This window comes from Populus alba, chromosome 11 (assembly GCF_005239225.2).
Source record: "Populus alba chromosome 11, ASM523922v2, whole genome shotgun sequence".
NCBI classification, from domain to species: Eukaryota; Viridiplantae; Streptophyta; class Magnoliopsida; order Malpighiales; family Salicaceae; genus Populus; species Populus alba.
The window spans coordinates 9,205,714-9,224,944 of NC_133294.1; the positions used below are offsets into that span (position 1 = coordinate 9,205,714).

Sequence of the window (19,231 nt, forward strand, 5' to 3'; positions counted from 1 at the left end):
GTGACCTTAGCCTAAAATTAGAGGCATTAAAAATGCTTTAAGGCAATGTTTGGCAAACACGCCTTAAAGACCCAAACAAAGCTTTATTTCTTTAACAAATTTAGCATGAGCCAAACACGCCTTAATGTTTGGGTTGGGCTTGGCCCAACTACATGGGTCGGGTCTATTCGGCCTAAGGCTCAAGCAAAGCCTAATCTAGTTTGTTAGGCCAATAGTCAAGACTCATTGTTCGATGCATTCAGCTACTGCCACAACGTCATTGAATTACTGGGTTAAACTACACATCATATTCTCGTAGTACGGTGCCTTGAACGTTTTGGCAAATAGAGTGACTATTTCTCTAACAAACTGTGAGGGATGCACTTGTGCAACTAGATCTCTCAATCTCTAGGCATATTACCTTATGCTTTTTTTATCCTTCTTTTTTTTTTTTTTAGGTTGGACAAGTTGTTTCTATTGGGAGTGATATTCATGTTGTACTTGTACTGCTTGACAAAAGCATTCACTTGATCTTTACATCTCTGGATCTTGGTGTTGTTTAATCTCACGTACCAGTTCAATGTTACTCCACTCAAACTATCTTGAAAAAAATGCATCACTAGTTTTTCATCGTGTACTACTTCTGTCATTTTATTATAATAGAACTTTAGATCAGTCACGAGACATTGTATTCTAGTGTATTTAATACATTTAGGAACATGAAATTTCTTTGACACCACCATATTTGGAACCAAACACATCTCTGCAGCTTATATTGGGTCATACAAGTCTATCCCTTCAATAACCCTGATTATAGCTTCCAGCGCTGACATGCTATCTTGATCAATGTCTTTAGATGACTTGGGTCTTGTAGGACTCATTGATAAATGCCTCTACAATTGCAGGGGTTGGTACCGGTGCTTCTGACCATATAGATGTTGGATTGTATTAGGGCTCCTAACTATACTTGGGCTAGGGAGCATTGCTGGTGGTCTGGTTGGTTGACGTGAGGTTGGTGACAGTGCTGATAGAGAATTGATGTTGCGGTTGGTTGTTAGATAAGGAAGAAGAAGTTTGCAGAGGAGAAAGAACTTTGAGGTGGCCACTCCTAACGTGAGGTGGTCAACTGGTCGCTTGTGGTGGAGATGGTGGTGGACAAACCGTTGTGAGAGTGTTGGTGGTTGAAGATCACGATGGAGAGAGGGGGAAAAGAGAGAAGATCATAGTGGAAGCAAAACGAGGGGGGAGGCTGATTTTTTATCGACTATGAACTTGATTTTATTCTCCCACAAGCCATGAAATCCACCCCTATTTATAAGGGGTGGAAGAGGGATATTTTGTCTTTAATGGTACCAAATCTTGGCCCCTGATTGACTCGAAAGGATCACAAACATTGGTTGAATGCGGCTATCATGGGTTGTCAGATTTGTTGCAAGAAAAGGTTGGTCCGATTGGCCACTTTGGGGTTGTGTCATAGTCGTTGTGGCGTCAAACGACCAAAAAGGACTGCACTAGGGTATAGTCAGATGTTAAGTCGTCGTTTGCGTGCAAGTTTTGCCAACTTTTGTGGAAAAATGAAACATTAAATGCCTTGGGAAGGAGGCCACTTGAGCAGCTTTTCAGTGAAAATCTGAAGAAGATGAACAATAACCCAAAACGATGCTATTTTAGTAAAGTTAATCTTAGTCCTTTGATTTGTGAAATCTCTCAATTACACCATTGATTGGTTTCAAACTATCAATTTTGTGCAATTTTAGTGTCTTTTTCATTTTGGTCATTAGTTTCAGATTTCTTCAATTTAACAACTAATTGACCATTAAACTTTTAAATCTATTCGATTTCACCCATGATTTCAGCCAATTAGGTCCTTAGAGTTTGACGCCTTTTTAAAATGGTCGTTGGCTGCGAATTTCTTCAATTTAGCCTTTAATTGACTCCAAAACTTTGATTTTCTTGTAATTTTACCCCAAATTCGAATCAATTGACTTGGTAAAAATTAAATTTAGTTTTCTAAAATTCAATCTTCTTAATTAAGCCTAAATTAGGCCATTAAACTTAATTTTTCACCAATTACCCTAATAAAATTAATTTGACCGATTTAAACTATAATTAAGTCATTACACCTAATTAAATCCTTTAATTAGACCAAAATTAATTTTTAAACATAATGAAACTTTAATTTGGCCCCTAATTAAATTAAATTGGTTTATTAAAAATCTATTTATATTCTTGGATTTAATTTTTATGCAGATTCGTCCAATAATCATGTAACTTGACCTTGAATTTGCATTGTCTCTCTAGTTTTGGGTCAAATAGGGGTACAATTAGGCTTCTAATTTCATCCAAAATTGTAGCTTGATTTTTTTTCTTCATGTAAAATCCTCTCAGCTTTCTTTTGTTAAAATGTTAGTTTTTATTTTATTTTTTGATTTTTATTTGGAAAGAAAAAGGTGAATTTGAAGAATAACCAAAAAAGAGGTTATGACACTATATATCCATCAACACAAAAAGAATCAATTGTCAAATTCCACTTACCCAAGGTATTTGTAACAAGTTTCATGTGTTTTTCTTGGCCATCTCTTTCATTTTAGCTTTATCCTACATAGTTCCAAGCTTTATCTCTCTACCACACTTTCTTGTTTTGATTTCATCTTCAAATTCATTCTAAAAGTGTCTCTTTATAATCATCATAAACACACATTAATCTCACAAAACCTATGAGAAAATCACTTAATTTTACAAGAGAAAACTCTTAGTGAGGAAATGGGTGGCACTATTCAATTTATTTACAACTTTGTTACTCATTTATGCATTTTTAAATTTCTCACATAGACTACCTAGTTTTCTGCTTCAATTAGGAGCCCTTAAAAAACTTTTATTGACTTGAAATTTTAACATAAGATTGGAAAACATGTTAATAGACTTCATGTAAAATTATAGCTCGATTCATCAATTTGATTAAAAGTTATATGCGATTGTGTAAAACTAGTTGGTAGGTTATTTTATGCTAAAAATCTGAATTTTCTTGTTTGATCCTTGTATAAATCATACCAATTATTCTAATAAATCCCTAAGAACATTTCTTTATTACAAAATATATTTATTTAGCCTTTTCACTATTTATTTTATTTATAAACCTTTTACTGGTTTGCATTAATGTTACTAATTTTTGACCGGTGCTCACAACATTAATTTTCCTTTATGTATCACTTTCTTATAGTTTATTCTTTATGACCATACTATTTCCTTGAGATTGTTTTCTTAATCTTGTTATTATTTTATCCATCGAAACACATTACTGGTTTCACTGTTGTTACAAATTTTAACCTAAAATTTGTAATTCTCATTTCAATTTCAATAATACCTTTAAATTTATTTATGGAAGTCATTCTCCCTATTAAATATCAAAATTATTATTATCTTTATCATTTATCCATTTCATTTCATCCTAAACTTCCATTACTCACATGAACCTTACTACCCGTGATCATACTTTTACGCAGGGGTTTATACCACCCAACACTTATAATTAATACACAAACAAGAAATATAGAATATGTCATGAAATTTTGTTAATTCTTTGATAATTTAAAATAGTTCCATAAGGAACTAAGAGTAAGAGCGAATTCTTATACAAAAGTTTTATTTTCAAATAATCAATCCATTTTTTATTAATATTTTTAAAAACCTAAATACAAGCTAAATAAACATATTTATAAAAGGTAAAAAAATGGTCCTAAAAAATGCTACAAAAATAATAAGAGTTATAAATAAAATAAAAATCTAAATCAACTAAGAAACTAATACAATTATCTCACACTAGCTTTTAGATCTTATTGCAAGGCTTTCTTGATGTTCGATTGACCTAAAATTTTAATCATATATAAAACAAGACCTTTAGGTATTTCTGGTAAACTTTCATTTTGATATAGCATTATGTTAGGAAAAATAAGCTCAAAACCTTCTTCAATGTCTTTGAATGATAAGAAAACCTTGCTAATGAGAAAATCCATAAACAAAAATAAACACAAGTTGATGATATGAAAAACCTTGCCAAAATAATCTCATATGCTACAAACTATGCTTTCTTTATAGAAAAGAAATCATTGCTAAATAAGAAGTTAACAAATCATAATGAAACAAATAGCAAACAAGTATAACAACTTATTGCTTTTTTGTAAACATGTTGTTCTCTCTTTTTGATGAATTACTAGATCTAATATATATAGATAAAAGGCTTGAGATGTTTTTTTGCTTAACTAGAATCTTAGCAAAATTCCTCTTATAGCTTTAGATACATCCTAAATAGTACACAAAAGTCTAGTTTGAAAAATTTACAAGTTGTTAACCTAAATATCTAGAATCAACCTAATCAATTCCTCTTGGATGCCCTTAGTTTCAAACCTTGTAATAGGTCCAAATAGTATATCTAATGGATCATTTGGTGGTGCTCATTCATTCGTATCAAATGATATAAGTTATTATTACCATTGTTTTATAACCTTACTGGGGAGTTAACTTGGGTAAGGCTCAAGTTATAGGTTGGGAGGGTCAACTGAGATTAACATCTAATAATCTCTTCTTAAAAAAATAGATAAAAATGATTTCATTTTGACAAAAAAAAAAATCAATAGATTTTTTAGTTGGGTTTTACTCCAAATCAACTTAGGCTATTGACTAGGTTAGGTCAGGTCGATCCTTTTTCTGGTTTTTTTTTAAATAAGAATCGGTTCAAGTCCCGGGTCAGTAAAGATTTTTTAACTAAGGTTATAATACTATTTCTGATGTGAAAAATCAACATAATAATAATAATAATAATAATAATAATAATATCTATTTAAAAAAATATGTAAGTTTTATGATAATACATATTAAGAATAAAATAGATTTATTCATATTTTATCTTATCTTGTCCACCATCAACCAAACATGACACATAGATAGTCACTTTGTCTTTTACACCTTTACCAAATACAATTACATCTTCGTCTTCTTGTTTGTTTTTGTCTATTTTGTCTTTCTGTAATAACCAAAATTTACTTTAGAGGTTATTCAATAACAAAAAACAATAATTTTTATTTTTATTTTTTTTATTTTCTTTAGTTTTTTATTTTTTTTTCCAACGAAAAATCACAAATCACGGAACTTGTTCATTTTTTAAAGTCTTAGAATATTTTTTTTTTACTTAGAATGCTATAGAAATGTGTTCATGTTATATTATTTATGTTTGGAGAAAAATGATTGGAAATCGTGTTCAATGAAATTAAACTTTCCATAATATTCTTTCTATTTTGATAAAGACAAATGTTTTTCTCATCTTAATAGTATTTTTTAGTTATTTTCTTTATCATTATTTTGAGGAAAATTTTCAATTTAATTGCATGGAATGAAATTCAAGAATAATAAAATAGATCTTAAAAGACAACATCTAAAATTACTAATAACTTGAAAAAAATCATAGCAAATGACGGGACGAGACTATTCTAAGAAAAACAAAAGGCCCAAGTTACCACGTATGCTAGCAATCAAGCAATTTGACAGTCTCCATCATTCATCATCTAGGCTTTACTAAGACATAAATTGTGAACTCTAGTACAAGAATTGGATCATTTGTCTTATTTGCTAATTACGGGTCTATAAATAAACTAATTTCATATTAATATTTACAGGAATGAGAGTGGCCTAACATATAAACAAACTAATCTATATGGAGGTCTATAAAAAAAAAAAAAAAAAAAAACCCTAATTTTATTGTCTTTGGATTAATAGAAGATTGCATATGTATCTTATCACTCTTCTATCATATTGTTGCACATGGTAAAAAGCCTAATCTATACGCCTCTATTTAAAAATCTAACGTTCCATTGTTCCATTAATCCAAACCATTGGGCTATCACTAAAGAAACAGACGAGTACTGAAAGTCGTATAAATTTAAAACTTTAAAATTAATAATTTATAGTATACAAAGTAAATATATCTTCTCATAAATATGCAAATAATAGAACTTAATTACTTAATCAAAACAAGTTATTTAAGTTTAAATTAAAACATATCAAGTACAAATATAGATTTTAATTTCAAACATACATCAATTATAAAAGTAATTAAAATTAGAGTTTTGTCTACAATTTAAACTAACTAAAAAAACTTAGAAATCTAATTAAACAAAAGAAATAAATTCTAAATAATAAGAGAAAAACTGAAATAATATATATGTTTTTTAATCTAATTTGTGATCATAAATAAATTATCCATGAAAACAACAATTTTTCTACCTATCCTTACTTTTTAGTTAATCTAACATAAGTGCATCAATTAACCCTATCACATAACAACCTTCATTAAGTATGCATTATTTAATTATATGATAACATTGAGATCAAGATTGGTGCAATTGATTCATGATAATTAAAAATGCATGGGGAGTTAATTTAATCAAGACTTAAGTTTTACAAGTAACAAATAAAAAGACATAGCTTTGAAAATTAGATACTTCTACTACTTAAATTAATTAGTTAAGACTATCTCATAAACTAATCACTAGCAATAGATTAAAAAAAAAAAAACATATGTTCTACATTATATAGAATTTTAGTCATTAATCATCAAGTATAATTATAAAAAATATAACATATGCATGTATCACAATCAGATATAGAATAATTTTAAGCCTAAATCCTTATGATAATTTAAAATCTAAAAGTACTAACCTATTAAAATTGAAAACTAAGCTTGTTGCAAATTTAGAAAAGGAAAATGATTACAAAAATAATAAAATCTCTCATTCCCTTTCTTCTATGTTATGAACTCGATCCCCTTCTTTTTTTACTTTTTTCTTTTTTAACACCATTTCCATGTTATTAATGAGTTACCATGTTATCATCCCAACATAGAATTATTGATGGGACTCATGCTAGTTTGCTAGTAGGTTTCAGACTTGATTTCAAACATGTCATTCTCTCTTTCTAGACGAGTTACTGGGCTAACATATATGGTTGGAAAGCTTGAGGTGTCTACTTTTCATCCCAGCTTGAATTGTAACAAACTTCCATAAATAGCTTGAGATATGATCCAAAAAATACATGGAGGCCTAATTTAATAGATTTGTTTTGACAAATCATAATCCCACTAGGATTCCTTGCTCCATTTAGATTCATAATGTAGTTAGGCTTTGCACTTCTTAGCTCTAATGACTTCTCCCAATATGCTCTTTCTAATCCTTTACTTGAAATTATGCTAAAAATATTTTATTTTGCTCATTTTTACATTTTATGTTTCAATAGCATCGTTAAACACAAAACAAGGTAAGTAAACTATTGTAAAACATAAAACATGTATAAAAACTAAAAATAAGGTACTTAAAAAATAGAATAATATGAGTGTATGAAATTCTCTCTTGCTTCGATCTTGCATGTCCTCGACCAAGGAAAAAAGAGTCAAAGACAATAGATTTTGAAAATAAGACTCAAAACTCAAAAACAAAGAAAAACTAATAATTCAAAATAAAAGCTAGCAAATTAAAAAAAAGGGGTCAAAACCACCTAAGAATTCAATTTTACTTCCAATCTCCTAACAATATGAAAAGGTACAAGCATTATAGGTAATAAACGAGTTAAAAGAATTTAAAACCTAAAAATTCATGATTTTATTCACAATGCAAATTTAAAACCTTCCTTAGCCTTTAGGACTTAAATAAATACATGTCATACCAAAATAGTAAGTCCTCTCATTAGCTTACACTCTAACACTCAAATGTTTATGGCATATGTGTTCTCACTCAAATTCATTCAATATTAAGATCTTTCTTATATTTGCTCTTCAATATTATCTCCACTACTAGGTATTGCATGCAACACATGAATCAAAAGATCTTTATTCAAGATTGTAATGGGGCTGTTGTTAAGGTGAGATAAGATAAAGGTAAATAAAATACTATTAACCAAAGAATCTAATAGAGTATATTAATGACAAACTCAACAACATATAATCATCAAAACCCTTAAATTCATCATCATGAAAGCATAAATACTTAGCTTATTTTTATTTCAAATTCCCATAGTATATTTTCATTAAACCCACAAAGGTAATATTTTCTTTTATTTATTCTATCATCATCATGTTTTGACTTCTTTTTTTCTTGATACTTGACTCACCCAAAACTGATCACACTCAAATTAAAAACAAAACTCCATCACATAACTACCTTTCTCCTAACCATAAACCTCTCAATAAACAAAGGCTCTTTTTCTTCAAGTTGGCCTTTTAGGTTCAAATGGTTAAATTCTTACATGCCCTTATCATATTCATATACACATGTAATATAACTATAGTCTCTACATGATATTAAGTAAGTTCTGTAAATACATGAGAATGAATAACACTTATCAAATAATCATGTTGAAGGCTCAAAAGCTCACAAAAAATAAAATCATATACTAAGTCAGCATGACATACTTTCAAAGTCAATCACTAAACAAATTAAGCTTCAAATATTACAAGTAAACTCATTTATTCAATTTATACCTTCATTAAACTCGACTAGTTCAAACCTATAATACATATATTCCTATCAACCATTGGGAGATTAAAATATAAAATTTAACATTTAGTGTTTGAAATGAAAATCCAACATAATTTTTAGACATATATATAAAGATATTTTCCCCCTATTTGAGGCCTCGTCTTGGGGGAAAGAAAAGAAGCACTCATACCAAAATAAAATAAATCTCACATGCAAAGGACGTCCTGAGGGAAAGAAAAGAAGCACTCACACCAAAGTAAAGTAAATCTTACATGCCAAGGAAAAACACCTAAACATGGAAAAATTCAACTAAACTAGGTAAAACATGCATAAACACCAAAAATAAAAAGAAGACAAAAATAAAAGAGAAAAGCAAAGTGAAGCAAATCTGAATTTTTGTTGTTGTTTTTGTATAATGGGCTACCTCCCAATAAGTGTCTTTGTTTATTGTCTTTTGCTAGACTCTATGTCCATGTCTAAGGTTTGGTCAAATTAATCTCTGCCACAGTACCTTCCTTAAAACATTCATATAAAAGGTCTTTAACATTGCTTATTCACTTTGATCACTTTATTTGTTTATTAACTTTAAATTTCTATTGCACCATAATTAAAGATATTATTAACAACAAAAGATCCAATCCAACAAGAGCATAACTTACTAGGAAAGAGCTCCAAATGTGAATGAAAAAAAAAAGATTTTTTTGACCAGACATGAAATTTGCATCCTTTGCCACAAATTTGCAAAGATGCAATGCTATTTTTTAAATTTTTTTGATAAATCTCGGATAAAAACTTGCATGTCCAAGAAAAGAACAACCTTTCTGCACACTTGCGGGGTAAAGCAAGGACAAGATAGTATCTATCTTAACTTTACCAACTTCCAAACCTCTAGTAAAAACTACATGCCCTAAAACTATCTATTGTTCAACCATAAAATGACAGTTTTTATAATTCAAAACAAAGTTAGTTTCCATGCATCTTTTCAAAATAAGATTTAAGTTTTCAAGATATGCATAAAAAATACCATAAACAGTAAAATCATTCATATAAATCTCTATGGTTCTTTATACATAATATGAATATATACTCATTATACATGTTTGAAAAGTAGAAGATGCATTGCATGGAATAAAATAACATTCTTCTATATGCTAAAGTACCAAGTAAGTTAAACTAAACACAAATACAAGCTTGATTCAAGTAAACAAGGATTAACATCCCCAACAATGGTGCCAAAAATTTAACGAGTTGACAAGTGGTGCAAATTTAAACTCTTTAAATTAATTATTTACATTATAGAAAGTAAAGATATCATCCTACATAGATATAAGTATTTGAACATAATTACTCAATCAAGATAAGATATTTAAGTTTAAATCAAGTATAATCATAGAAAAATATAAGATATTCATGTACAAATCCTCATGATAATTTAAATTCAAGAGTATTAAGCTTATAAAATTGAAAACTAAGCTTATCAAAAATTTAGAAAAGGAAAAAGATAAAAAGATAATAATTATGAAAATAATAAATTCTCTCATTCCCTTCTTCTATGTTCTAAATTTGATCTCTCTTTTTTAGAGGTTAGGATTTGTTATATACAGAGTTGAGGAAGTAGAGAAGTTTCTTAGTTAATAACTAATTTTTAATTAGATTAATTTGACTATATGATTAGTACTTAAAAGTGCATGTTTATCACGGGTTTATATCATCATTTTGCACTTAAAGTATCAATAACTCCTTAACTAAAGCATGTTTTATAATAACAAGTCTAATACTATAAAATGCCCTAATATATGGTAAATGTTCATCTTAAATGCAGGTATATCACATAAATCAAAGGATTGATTGATGAATTAAACTACTAAAATTTTAAAGATAAAGAAGGGTGAAGCTTAGAAAAGAGACGTTGGTGCAATCCAAACTGGAACACTGTTCGGTAATTGGATCATATCTCGAGTTCTAGATATCCAAATGATCTGAAATTGTTACAGAGATTTGATAAGATATAGGCCTACAACTTTCATTTGGACATCAAGATCTAAGAAGGCCATTTTCAAGTCCAAATTATAGCAACAACGGAGAGGTCCGAATCTGTCCTGCAGCCCAGACACTGTTCAGTGTTCAACCCATATCTTGAGTTCTAGAAGTCCAAATGACCTCATCTTTTTTTTCCTGGAAAGCTAAGGAAATTTCCTAGAACTTTCATTTGGACATCTGGACCCAGTTCTGATTCTAGCATTTTTGTTTTATTAAGACAAGAAGATAAGGATTTTCACCAAGTCAAAAGTTGGCCACCCACTCAACAATTAGTCATCAAATCAATAATTCCGAATTTTGGCCTATAAAAGGAGGCATTTGCCATGTATTTAGGGGCTTGGTTGTTCAGATCAAGTTCATGCTCTTTATTTCTCTCTTTATATTTTTTTCTTGTAATTCTTAAGTTTTGCTTTCATTAATATCTTGTTTATGCTTTTCATTTCCTTTCCTTTCCTTAATTAACTTGTATCTTATTTATGTTCTTGTTTTATTTATTAATGTTTCTCTTCTTCATTATGTTTGGCTAAGTTTATTATGTCAAGGTGAAAAGGTTACACTAATGGTGTAAGAACAAGTATGGTATAAACTCAACATGAACCTTAATGTTTAATATTAACATGTCTTATCTTTTTATCTTACTAATTCTTAATACCTTGCTTGTTAAATGGTTAATCTAGATTTGTGTTGTATAACACTTGGTACAACAAATGCTTGGCACATCATAGCCCAACCGTATGGTATTACCTACACCTGGGTTATGAAAGGAACTTGATTTGTTGTTAACATAAGTTAATATCATGAATTCCTGATAATATTTAAAAGTTTGGTGTTATGTAAATGAGATAATTAATATGATCATGTTAATAATTTATAATGAGCTATTAATGACAAATCATCTGATTGGAACCTCCCTCGTGTGTGGTTTCCAAATTGAGTAATAAGAGTTTATATTATACTTGTTTGAAATACCATTGGTGGATCCTCTAACCTTGACATTTGTTTTTATTATTGTTTAATCCTTACATTAATCTTCCATCTCAAAGTTCTCATTAATTTCTTCCTCCTCTTTTTATTTATTATTATTATTATTATTATTATTATTATTATCACTGTTATTATTATTATTATTATTGTTGTTGTTGTTGTTGTTGTTGTTGTTGTTGTTGTTGTTGTATAATATATCTTTTTTATCTTTTCATAAATTCAGTATATAGGCTGGAAACCTGTGACCCGATCTTTAGATCATTCTCAGGTATAACAACGCCACGTACTGATTATTTATTGTCTGAAGTACTTGGCCGGTATTACCGCCTCTTGTTTATTTTATTTTGTATTATTATTATTATTGTTATTATTATTGTAAATTCTTGTTATTATTGTCTGAAGTACTTGGCCGGTATTACCGCCTCTTGTTTATTTTATTTTGTATTATTATTATTGTTGTTGTTGTTGTTGTTGTTGTAGTATTGTTATTTATAATTTGTACAATTAACCTCTCTGTGGTTCGACCCCGGTCTTGCCGGGTTATTTATTACTTCGACACTCCTGCACTTGGGAGAAGACATCAATCTTTTGGTCGTGTCACTATAATAACTTGTGCATTGGATTTGACCTTCTAGAGAGGTTTCTTGGTCCCGTTGGACCCTTTCCACATCATTAATGGTCTGCCATGTCATCATCCCAACATGGAAAGATTGGTTGAACTCGTGCTTGTTTGCTAATAGATTTCAGACCCAACTTCAAACATGTCATTCTCTCTTTTTTAGATGTAGTTACTAGGCCTACTATATATAGATGAAAAACTTGAGATGCATAGTTTTCATCCTAACTTAAATTATAGAAAAATTCTATTGTAGCTCCAGATATGATCCAATGAGTATATGGAGATCCAATCTAGTAGATTTGCTTTGACCAATTCAAATCCTATTAGGAATCTTTATTCAAGTTGGATTCCTAATGTAGTTAGAATTTGCATTTCTTAGCTCTAATGACTACTTCTAATATGTTTTTTTCAGTCCTTTGCTTGAAGCTACGTTTAAAAAGTTTTATTTTGCTAATTTGTACCTGTATAGTTTTGCTGCCCACAAAATTATTGTAAAACATAAAACATATATAAAAGATTAATAATAATAATAAAAGATAGAATAATAAGAGTGTAATTGCATTGAAATGAGTAAAATGTATGCACAAAAAATTAGAACAAGTAAAAAGAAAACTAAATTTAATTCCGGAGCAGGGTAAAAAAGCCTTCAGATTAACATTACTTCGTGTTACATCAATAAAACTTGCTTCGTTTCCATTAAGTGCTGCCTTTTCTGCCTTGCAAGTATTACCATATATGTCCAACAAACCAAGACTTCGTCCACAAACTTACACAACTTTAATTTTCATGTTCATTTTTTTGTTTTTCTTGAAAAGTAGGAGTAATACTCCATTACTGAATATACACATCTTATTAATGTGAAATTCACTTCCGATGTCAGATGTGAACACCTTATTTTGATATATTGATCGCCATACCACTAGCGTCTTTTATGGAGCTTTTGCTTGATAGCCTCATCAGAAATTCTGGAATTTCAATTCCTTGATTTCATGATTTTGGTGCTGTCATCTCCAATGGTCTTGATTCACTGCACCTGTCCTAGGATTCAAGTTAAATATTCAAATCCTCGAATGGAAGTCCAGTTCTACCTTGAGTGCTTGACCATTTGCTTCGCAGTTTCTTCGAGGTTTCCGGGTCAAAATTTTGTTGTTTACCACTAGAAGAGAAGACTCACAGATAGTGAATGCGATCGGTTCGCAGCTCGACAATAAAAATGGTATGATATTTCTCAGAAGTTCATGGAGCCTTGTCCAATTTCTTACCACATTAACAAGTTTGAAATTTCTTCTGTCTTATTTGATCTTTTAAGATCTGGAAACGGTCAAAAGGCAAGACTGATGGGATGTCTATTTCCAAAGTCCCTCAATTTCTTATTAGTTTTCTTCTCCCATGTAAATTTTCTCTATAGTAACGAAGACCAGGGCAATTGCCATGACCATTTGAGGTTTCTTTTAAACCAAAATCAGCATCGTCTGTCTTCTGATCCACACAGAACATGGCTCGCTTTCTTATCCAAGCGCCCTTCAGCTAATACTGCCCTCTTTTAAGAAATCAAGTGCTTATATACACTGTCGCCTTTTGATTCATTCCAGACACAGGAACAATAAAGAAAGAAAGAAAGAAAGAAAGAAACACTGTAGAAGGAAAGGGATGGCATGTTTTGTGCCTTTCAACAACAGAAATTTGGAGATAAGTTTTTTTATCTTCAGGCCAATAGTTGCGGTGGTTGATGAGCTTGTTGAGACGCTAAAACATTTCTCTGCTTGCACTGAAAGTCTTGGTTGTGTTCAAAGTTCCATATTCAAAAGCATCCATGGAAATATGGTAAGAAACTACGAAGTGTTGCTTGACCAATTAAAGTACATCTCCATATGAAAAAAGAAAGAAAGAAAGGACTAATCAATTAGGTGATCTTTTGAATGCTGCTCCCTGGTGTTATGCAATAGCCTTTTCCCAGTTGGAAATAATGTTACAAGTTATAACTTCAGCTGTTTCTTTGTTGTTGCTTTTTCTTATTGATATATTCTCCATGGTAGCACTTGGGTGAGATACATAATCAGTCTGGTTAAATGCCATCATTTGGAAAGTTAAAATGATCTTGCATAAATTTCTTGTGTCAATCTAATTTTGTCTTTTAACATTTTCACAAGTGTTATTGCTTTTATTCACACAATAGAAAAAAAAAGTGGTGAATTTTCCTTTCTGAATTTTAATTAGAAAGTTTGCACGCGCTTTAATGTGTAAAAATACCTTATTTTGCACTTCAGATCATATGGTATGGAGCATGGATGAAGAAATCTTGCGAAAACAAAGAGTTGTTAACCGGAGAGCTAGTAAGTTGAATTTTTGTTTTGTCTTTTCCTTTTCTTTTACGTTGGATTATTTTATATATATATATATATATATATATATATATATATATATATATATAATAATTGAAGGTATTATTAAAATCATGCTAGTCATTCAGAGGATAGTTAGTTATCATGCAAAGATATAGTTTTTACATAAAAAAGATAGAGAAAAAAAGAGAGATAGATAACAAATTAAAGAAAAGGCCTACAACGCGATACCAAAACACCAAACAAACAGTCAAAGTTGTCTTTTGGCATTTGTCCAACTTCAAATAATGTTACCTGTGCAAGAGAAATGTTCTTCACAATTCTATAACCAAGCAGACAACTGATGGAGATTTAAAGAAAAGGCCTACACTCTATTCTATCAATTAAAGTGCTACAAGATTTCATAGTAAACTTCTCATTCCTGCCTTCAAATATGATTTTGTTTGATCTAGCTTCATCTTCTGAAGAAACATATTTAAAGACATTCCCTGCTCAATTTCAAAAACTCTTAAAGTCCTTCTCTAGTGTAAGTTCCACACCCCATTGCCATTTAACCATGATCCCATTTCTGAGATTGTTGTTTTTGGCGCACTTGAAACCTTTTGTAATCTTGGAAACATGAATTACAAGGGAGTCTTACCTAACCATCTATCACTCCAAAAAGAAATATTCAGTCCATTTCTCACCATATAGCTTGACGAACCTCGCAGAGCTTCAAAAGTACCTGCACCAGGTGTATGAAAGAAATGATTTGTATGTTGCCAAACACATGCTAATCACTTGCTAATAAGAGGAAGACCATTTTCAAAGATAGGTCTGTAAAAATCAAGCTTTAGGTGAGGAGCTTATCCTCTATAACCACCACTTGAATAACATAGCTTTATTTGTTTCCAAAAGCGAGCCTGTTCCCAAACCCCTTCTAGCCTTTTCTCAGACAATTCCTTCCATTGCACCTTGCATATTTTCCTTTGTTTAGCAACACTTGCCCATGGAGTCTGCCGTTTGGTTATGAGAGTCCATAGGACCAAGGCCCAATCCCTAAAAAGCATCCACTTTTGAGTCCACAGAGTCAGAACTCAGAAGAGTTTGTGTTGTTCTTGGTTACGGTAGCAATAGAATATCCCATAATTTATTCTCTCATATTCGAAAGATTATTCCTATGCTTATGCAGTGTAGAGTTATGAAGCAACTCAAAGTTTTCCATATCAACAACAGTAGTTAGATTATTCCTCTCCACATCAACTCGTGCAGACTCTAACTCGTCATCGTCTTCCTGATTGAGTTGTATTATGAAGGTATCGATGGTATAGGATATAGACTCAACATCTGGATAATGAAGCGAGTCTATTTCCATAATATTGACCCATCTCCATTCAATCATAAATTAACTACTGTATGTAGTTCCTCCACAGACATGGTGCCAATAAGAAGGCGCAAAGCATATAGAGAAGAAAACCTTAAGCTCATTTTGTCATAACCAATAATCCTCCCAAGACCTTGTAAGGTTTTTGAAAGGCAACCAACATTCCAGCCAACAACTGGCAAAATTCTTTAGAGGCACCCATGCTAGTCTATCAACTGCACAATCAGAATTTATCCATGGCCTAACCTCGTCAAAGAACATAATAATAATAAGAGGATAATAGGACTTTCTGTCTATTTATGGACATGTTAGCCCAATTATAACATTTTAAGACTAAAATAGTTGTTCACTTGTGTACAAGTAACATCAGTGATTGTGATTGTATCATTTCCCTTCTTTCTAGTAGAAATTTCAATCGTGTTCAAGGGTACATGCCTTGAGTCACAGCTGGCTATCATTTAGGATGATGGCATCACCTCATTTGTCTATGTTCTAGTCATTTCCTGCAACATTTCACAAGGTATCTATGTTATCAAACATATCAAGCATGGCTATCTTGATTGAACATGGCTTTTTTGATGCGTATGCTGGAGAGTCAAGAGATGATTCCTCTGCTGCAAGACTCTGCACAGAAGACACGATTTCTATGAGCATGATAGTATCGCCGGAAGCTGACGATATCAACGACCTCTCCTATGCCAACTTAGCTTTGTTCAAGTCTCAGTTCCTCAAGATGGAAGGTGCTAATTCTGGAGTGTGCTTGACTTGCAAAAGTGTCCAGCAGCCTAGAGTGGCATGTCTTCATGTATGGAAATCCCTGAGTTTTTGCTATTCATGGATTCTAAATTTGGATTACAGGAGGACCATGCTACCTTATCTTGAACGCTTTTCTTTTGTTGTCAAGTATGACATGTTTCGGGTAATCTTTGTCAGTAGCGACAATGTACTTTAGTTATCATCTTTCTTACCAGATCATGCTAAAGAATGAGGAGGAAGCAAAGAAGAAGAGCAGCTTGTTATGCAAGATTGAGAAAGATCAATTCTATCTATCTTAGTAATGTAAATTCATTTCCTTTTTTATATTTCTTATGAATGAAAGAATTTCACTTATCGCATTAAGCAAAAACTTAATTAGCAGGAGCTCGCCCAGCTAACAAAGCAATGTTTATGTGCATGATTACAGGAGATAAACAAAATAAAGAAACAAAACAACCTGGCAGTTTCGTTTTATGAAGCTTTAATCTGTAAATTCAATATCATCCTTTCCGATAACATTTGTACGCGGTAGTATTTAGATTTGTTGGGCTACAGTAATTCATATAGGCGCAGTGAAAATAATAAATTTAAAATAATATTTGGAAGTTTCTATAATCTTATTAGATAAATCTAGAATATTTTAGGGATTTATTACTTGAAAATCTGATCTTCTCCAACTTTGAATAATTCTTTAACTACTGGATTGTTGCAAATCACAAGTCGTCCAATTATCTGGTCTCTAATGATAATCCATACGAACCACTAATGAGAAATATCTTAAATTTTTATTTAGAAAAGAGAGATTGTTATGCTTAAAATGCTAATTCTTTATTATGTGACTTGTGTAGTTTTTCTGTAATAGACAACCTCTCAAAAATAAAATGCATAGTTTTATATTTATAATGAATCCTAAAAACCCTATACATGGAAAAAAATTTATTTGTCCCTTAAATAATATCCATATATTATTTAAGGATAGTTTTAGAAATTTAATCAATCAAGTCCCCACTTAATTATTTTATGACTGGAATTATAGTCCCTAAATTAAATACATTCTAGTGCTTAATTTCTAAATTATTTTCAATCAAGTCACACTTGATTAATTATCTCAGTTTAATTTATGATTAATGGCTCATAATGTGTGTGACCCATTAGGTTCTTAATATGTTGGCCCAAATATAAATTATAATTTTTAAAAAATAGAATTAAATAAATCAAAAAATTTAATTTATTATCAATTCAATAATTGATTAATTTATATTTGAAGATTAAGTACATCATCTAACAACGTGTCATGACCCCTCCAAATATTAGGAGAGTCATAAATGGTTTAACTTAACCTTTTAGTAATCAATTTTTCAGTGTAATTATTATCTCTTCATCAATAATATTTTGATTTAAATATTTTAGCATGGAGTGTACATGCCATGTCAAATCATATTTGTTTACAACATTATAGTCTTTGATCTTTTAAATAAGATCTTAAACTCTTTTCAAATCTCACTCCACCTTGCACAAGGATCTAACAATAAATACTATTTGAGAACATATAGAATATTTTTCTTAATTCACTTAGGGTGATGAATCCTCTTTTTATCATATAGTTTATATTATATCTATTGTCTACCCATTTCAAGTCTAAGGACCTTTTACACAACCGTCACATTAGCATTTCTATAGACACATGTGATATTTCCATATGGAATTCTCATATGGTTTAGTTCAGTATACATGTCTTATAACAAGAACCTACATATTAGTTTTAAGTATATCTTATACTTGAACTTATGAGAACAATTGTTTTTTTTCATAAAGAAAAGAACATAATATATATTAGTCTCAACGACTCTAATAAATATATAATATTTAAGAGAGCATCGACCAGAAACATTTTAGAAACAATATTTTGATACAATATAAATCCCATAATTATAACAACTTGATAATTTCCTTTACAAATCTTTTTTTTTTCATGAACTTTATCTTTACACTAAATTTGTAAATCATATATTAGATTCATTAATCTAATATTATATGAATATTAAAGATAAATTAAGCTTTTATTATTAATAAATATATAGTTACATGAATATAATAATGTCATGTGTAACCAACCGATTGGCTATAGGGTATTAAACTAACAATCTCCCACTTACACGAAAGTCAATCAATCATGTATTTAATACCATATTTCTCCATATAGCATTAATGTTTCTGCATTGGATAGTGACTTAGTAAGAGGATCTTCTAAATTCTCTTTGGTGGATACTTGCTCTATCTTTATATCTTTCATTTTATTGATTTTATAAAATCAAATAGAATTGCTTAAGTACTTTTTTAGATCATTAAAGAGGCCTTGGTTCCTATACTTATACAATGGCTCCATTGTTATCACAATACAAGGCAACTGAATCAACAATGTTAGGAACCAACCTAGTTCATTGATAAAAATTTTAATCCAAACAACTTCTTTGTTTCCTCAAATGTGAAGGTGTAGTCTTATTCAATTCTAGAGTCAGTTGTGCTCTTTTATTTGGAACTTTTCTAACTCAGAACACTACCATTTTAGAGTAAAACATATATTGAATGGTATTTACTATTTTTTCAATATTTTAATGAAAAAAAT

General features: G+C 30.4%; 1 protein-coding gene across 2 annotated transcripts; it reads left to right on the forward strand.

Moving 5' to 3' along the window:
• The first annotated feature begins 12,838 nt into the window (after nucleotides 1-12,838).
• Nucleotides 12,839-16,896, forward strand: LOC118054802 (uncharacterized). 2 transcript variants are annotated; one of them, XM_035066511.2, is made up of 4 exons: nucleotides 12,839-13,360; nucleotides 13,553-13,968; nucleotides 14,412-14,477; nucleotides 16,370-16,896. In XM_035066511.2, exons 2-4 carry the CDS (start codon nucleotides 13,795-13,797, stop codon nucleotides 16,799-16,801), a joined length of 672 nt encoding a protein of 223 aa, XP_034922402.1. In that variant the 5' UTR covers nucleotides 12,839-13,360; nucleotides 13,553-13,794; the 3' UTR covers nucleotides 16,802-16,896. The 2 variants fall into 2 exon arrangements, with proteins under 2 accessions (XP_034922402.1, XP_034922404.1); XM_035066513.2 differs by having other exon boundaries at nucleotides 13,737-13,968.
• Nucleotides 16,897-19,231: the final 2,335 nt, after the last annotated feature.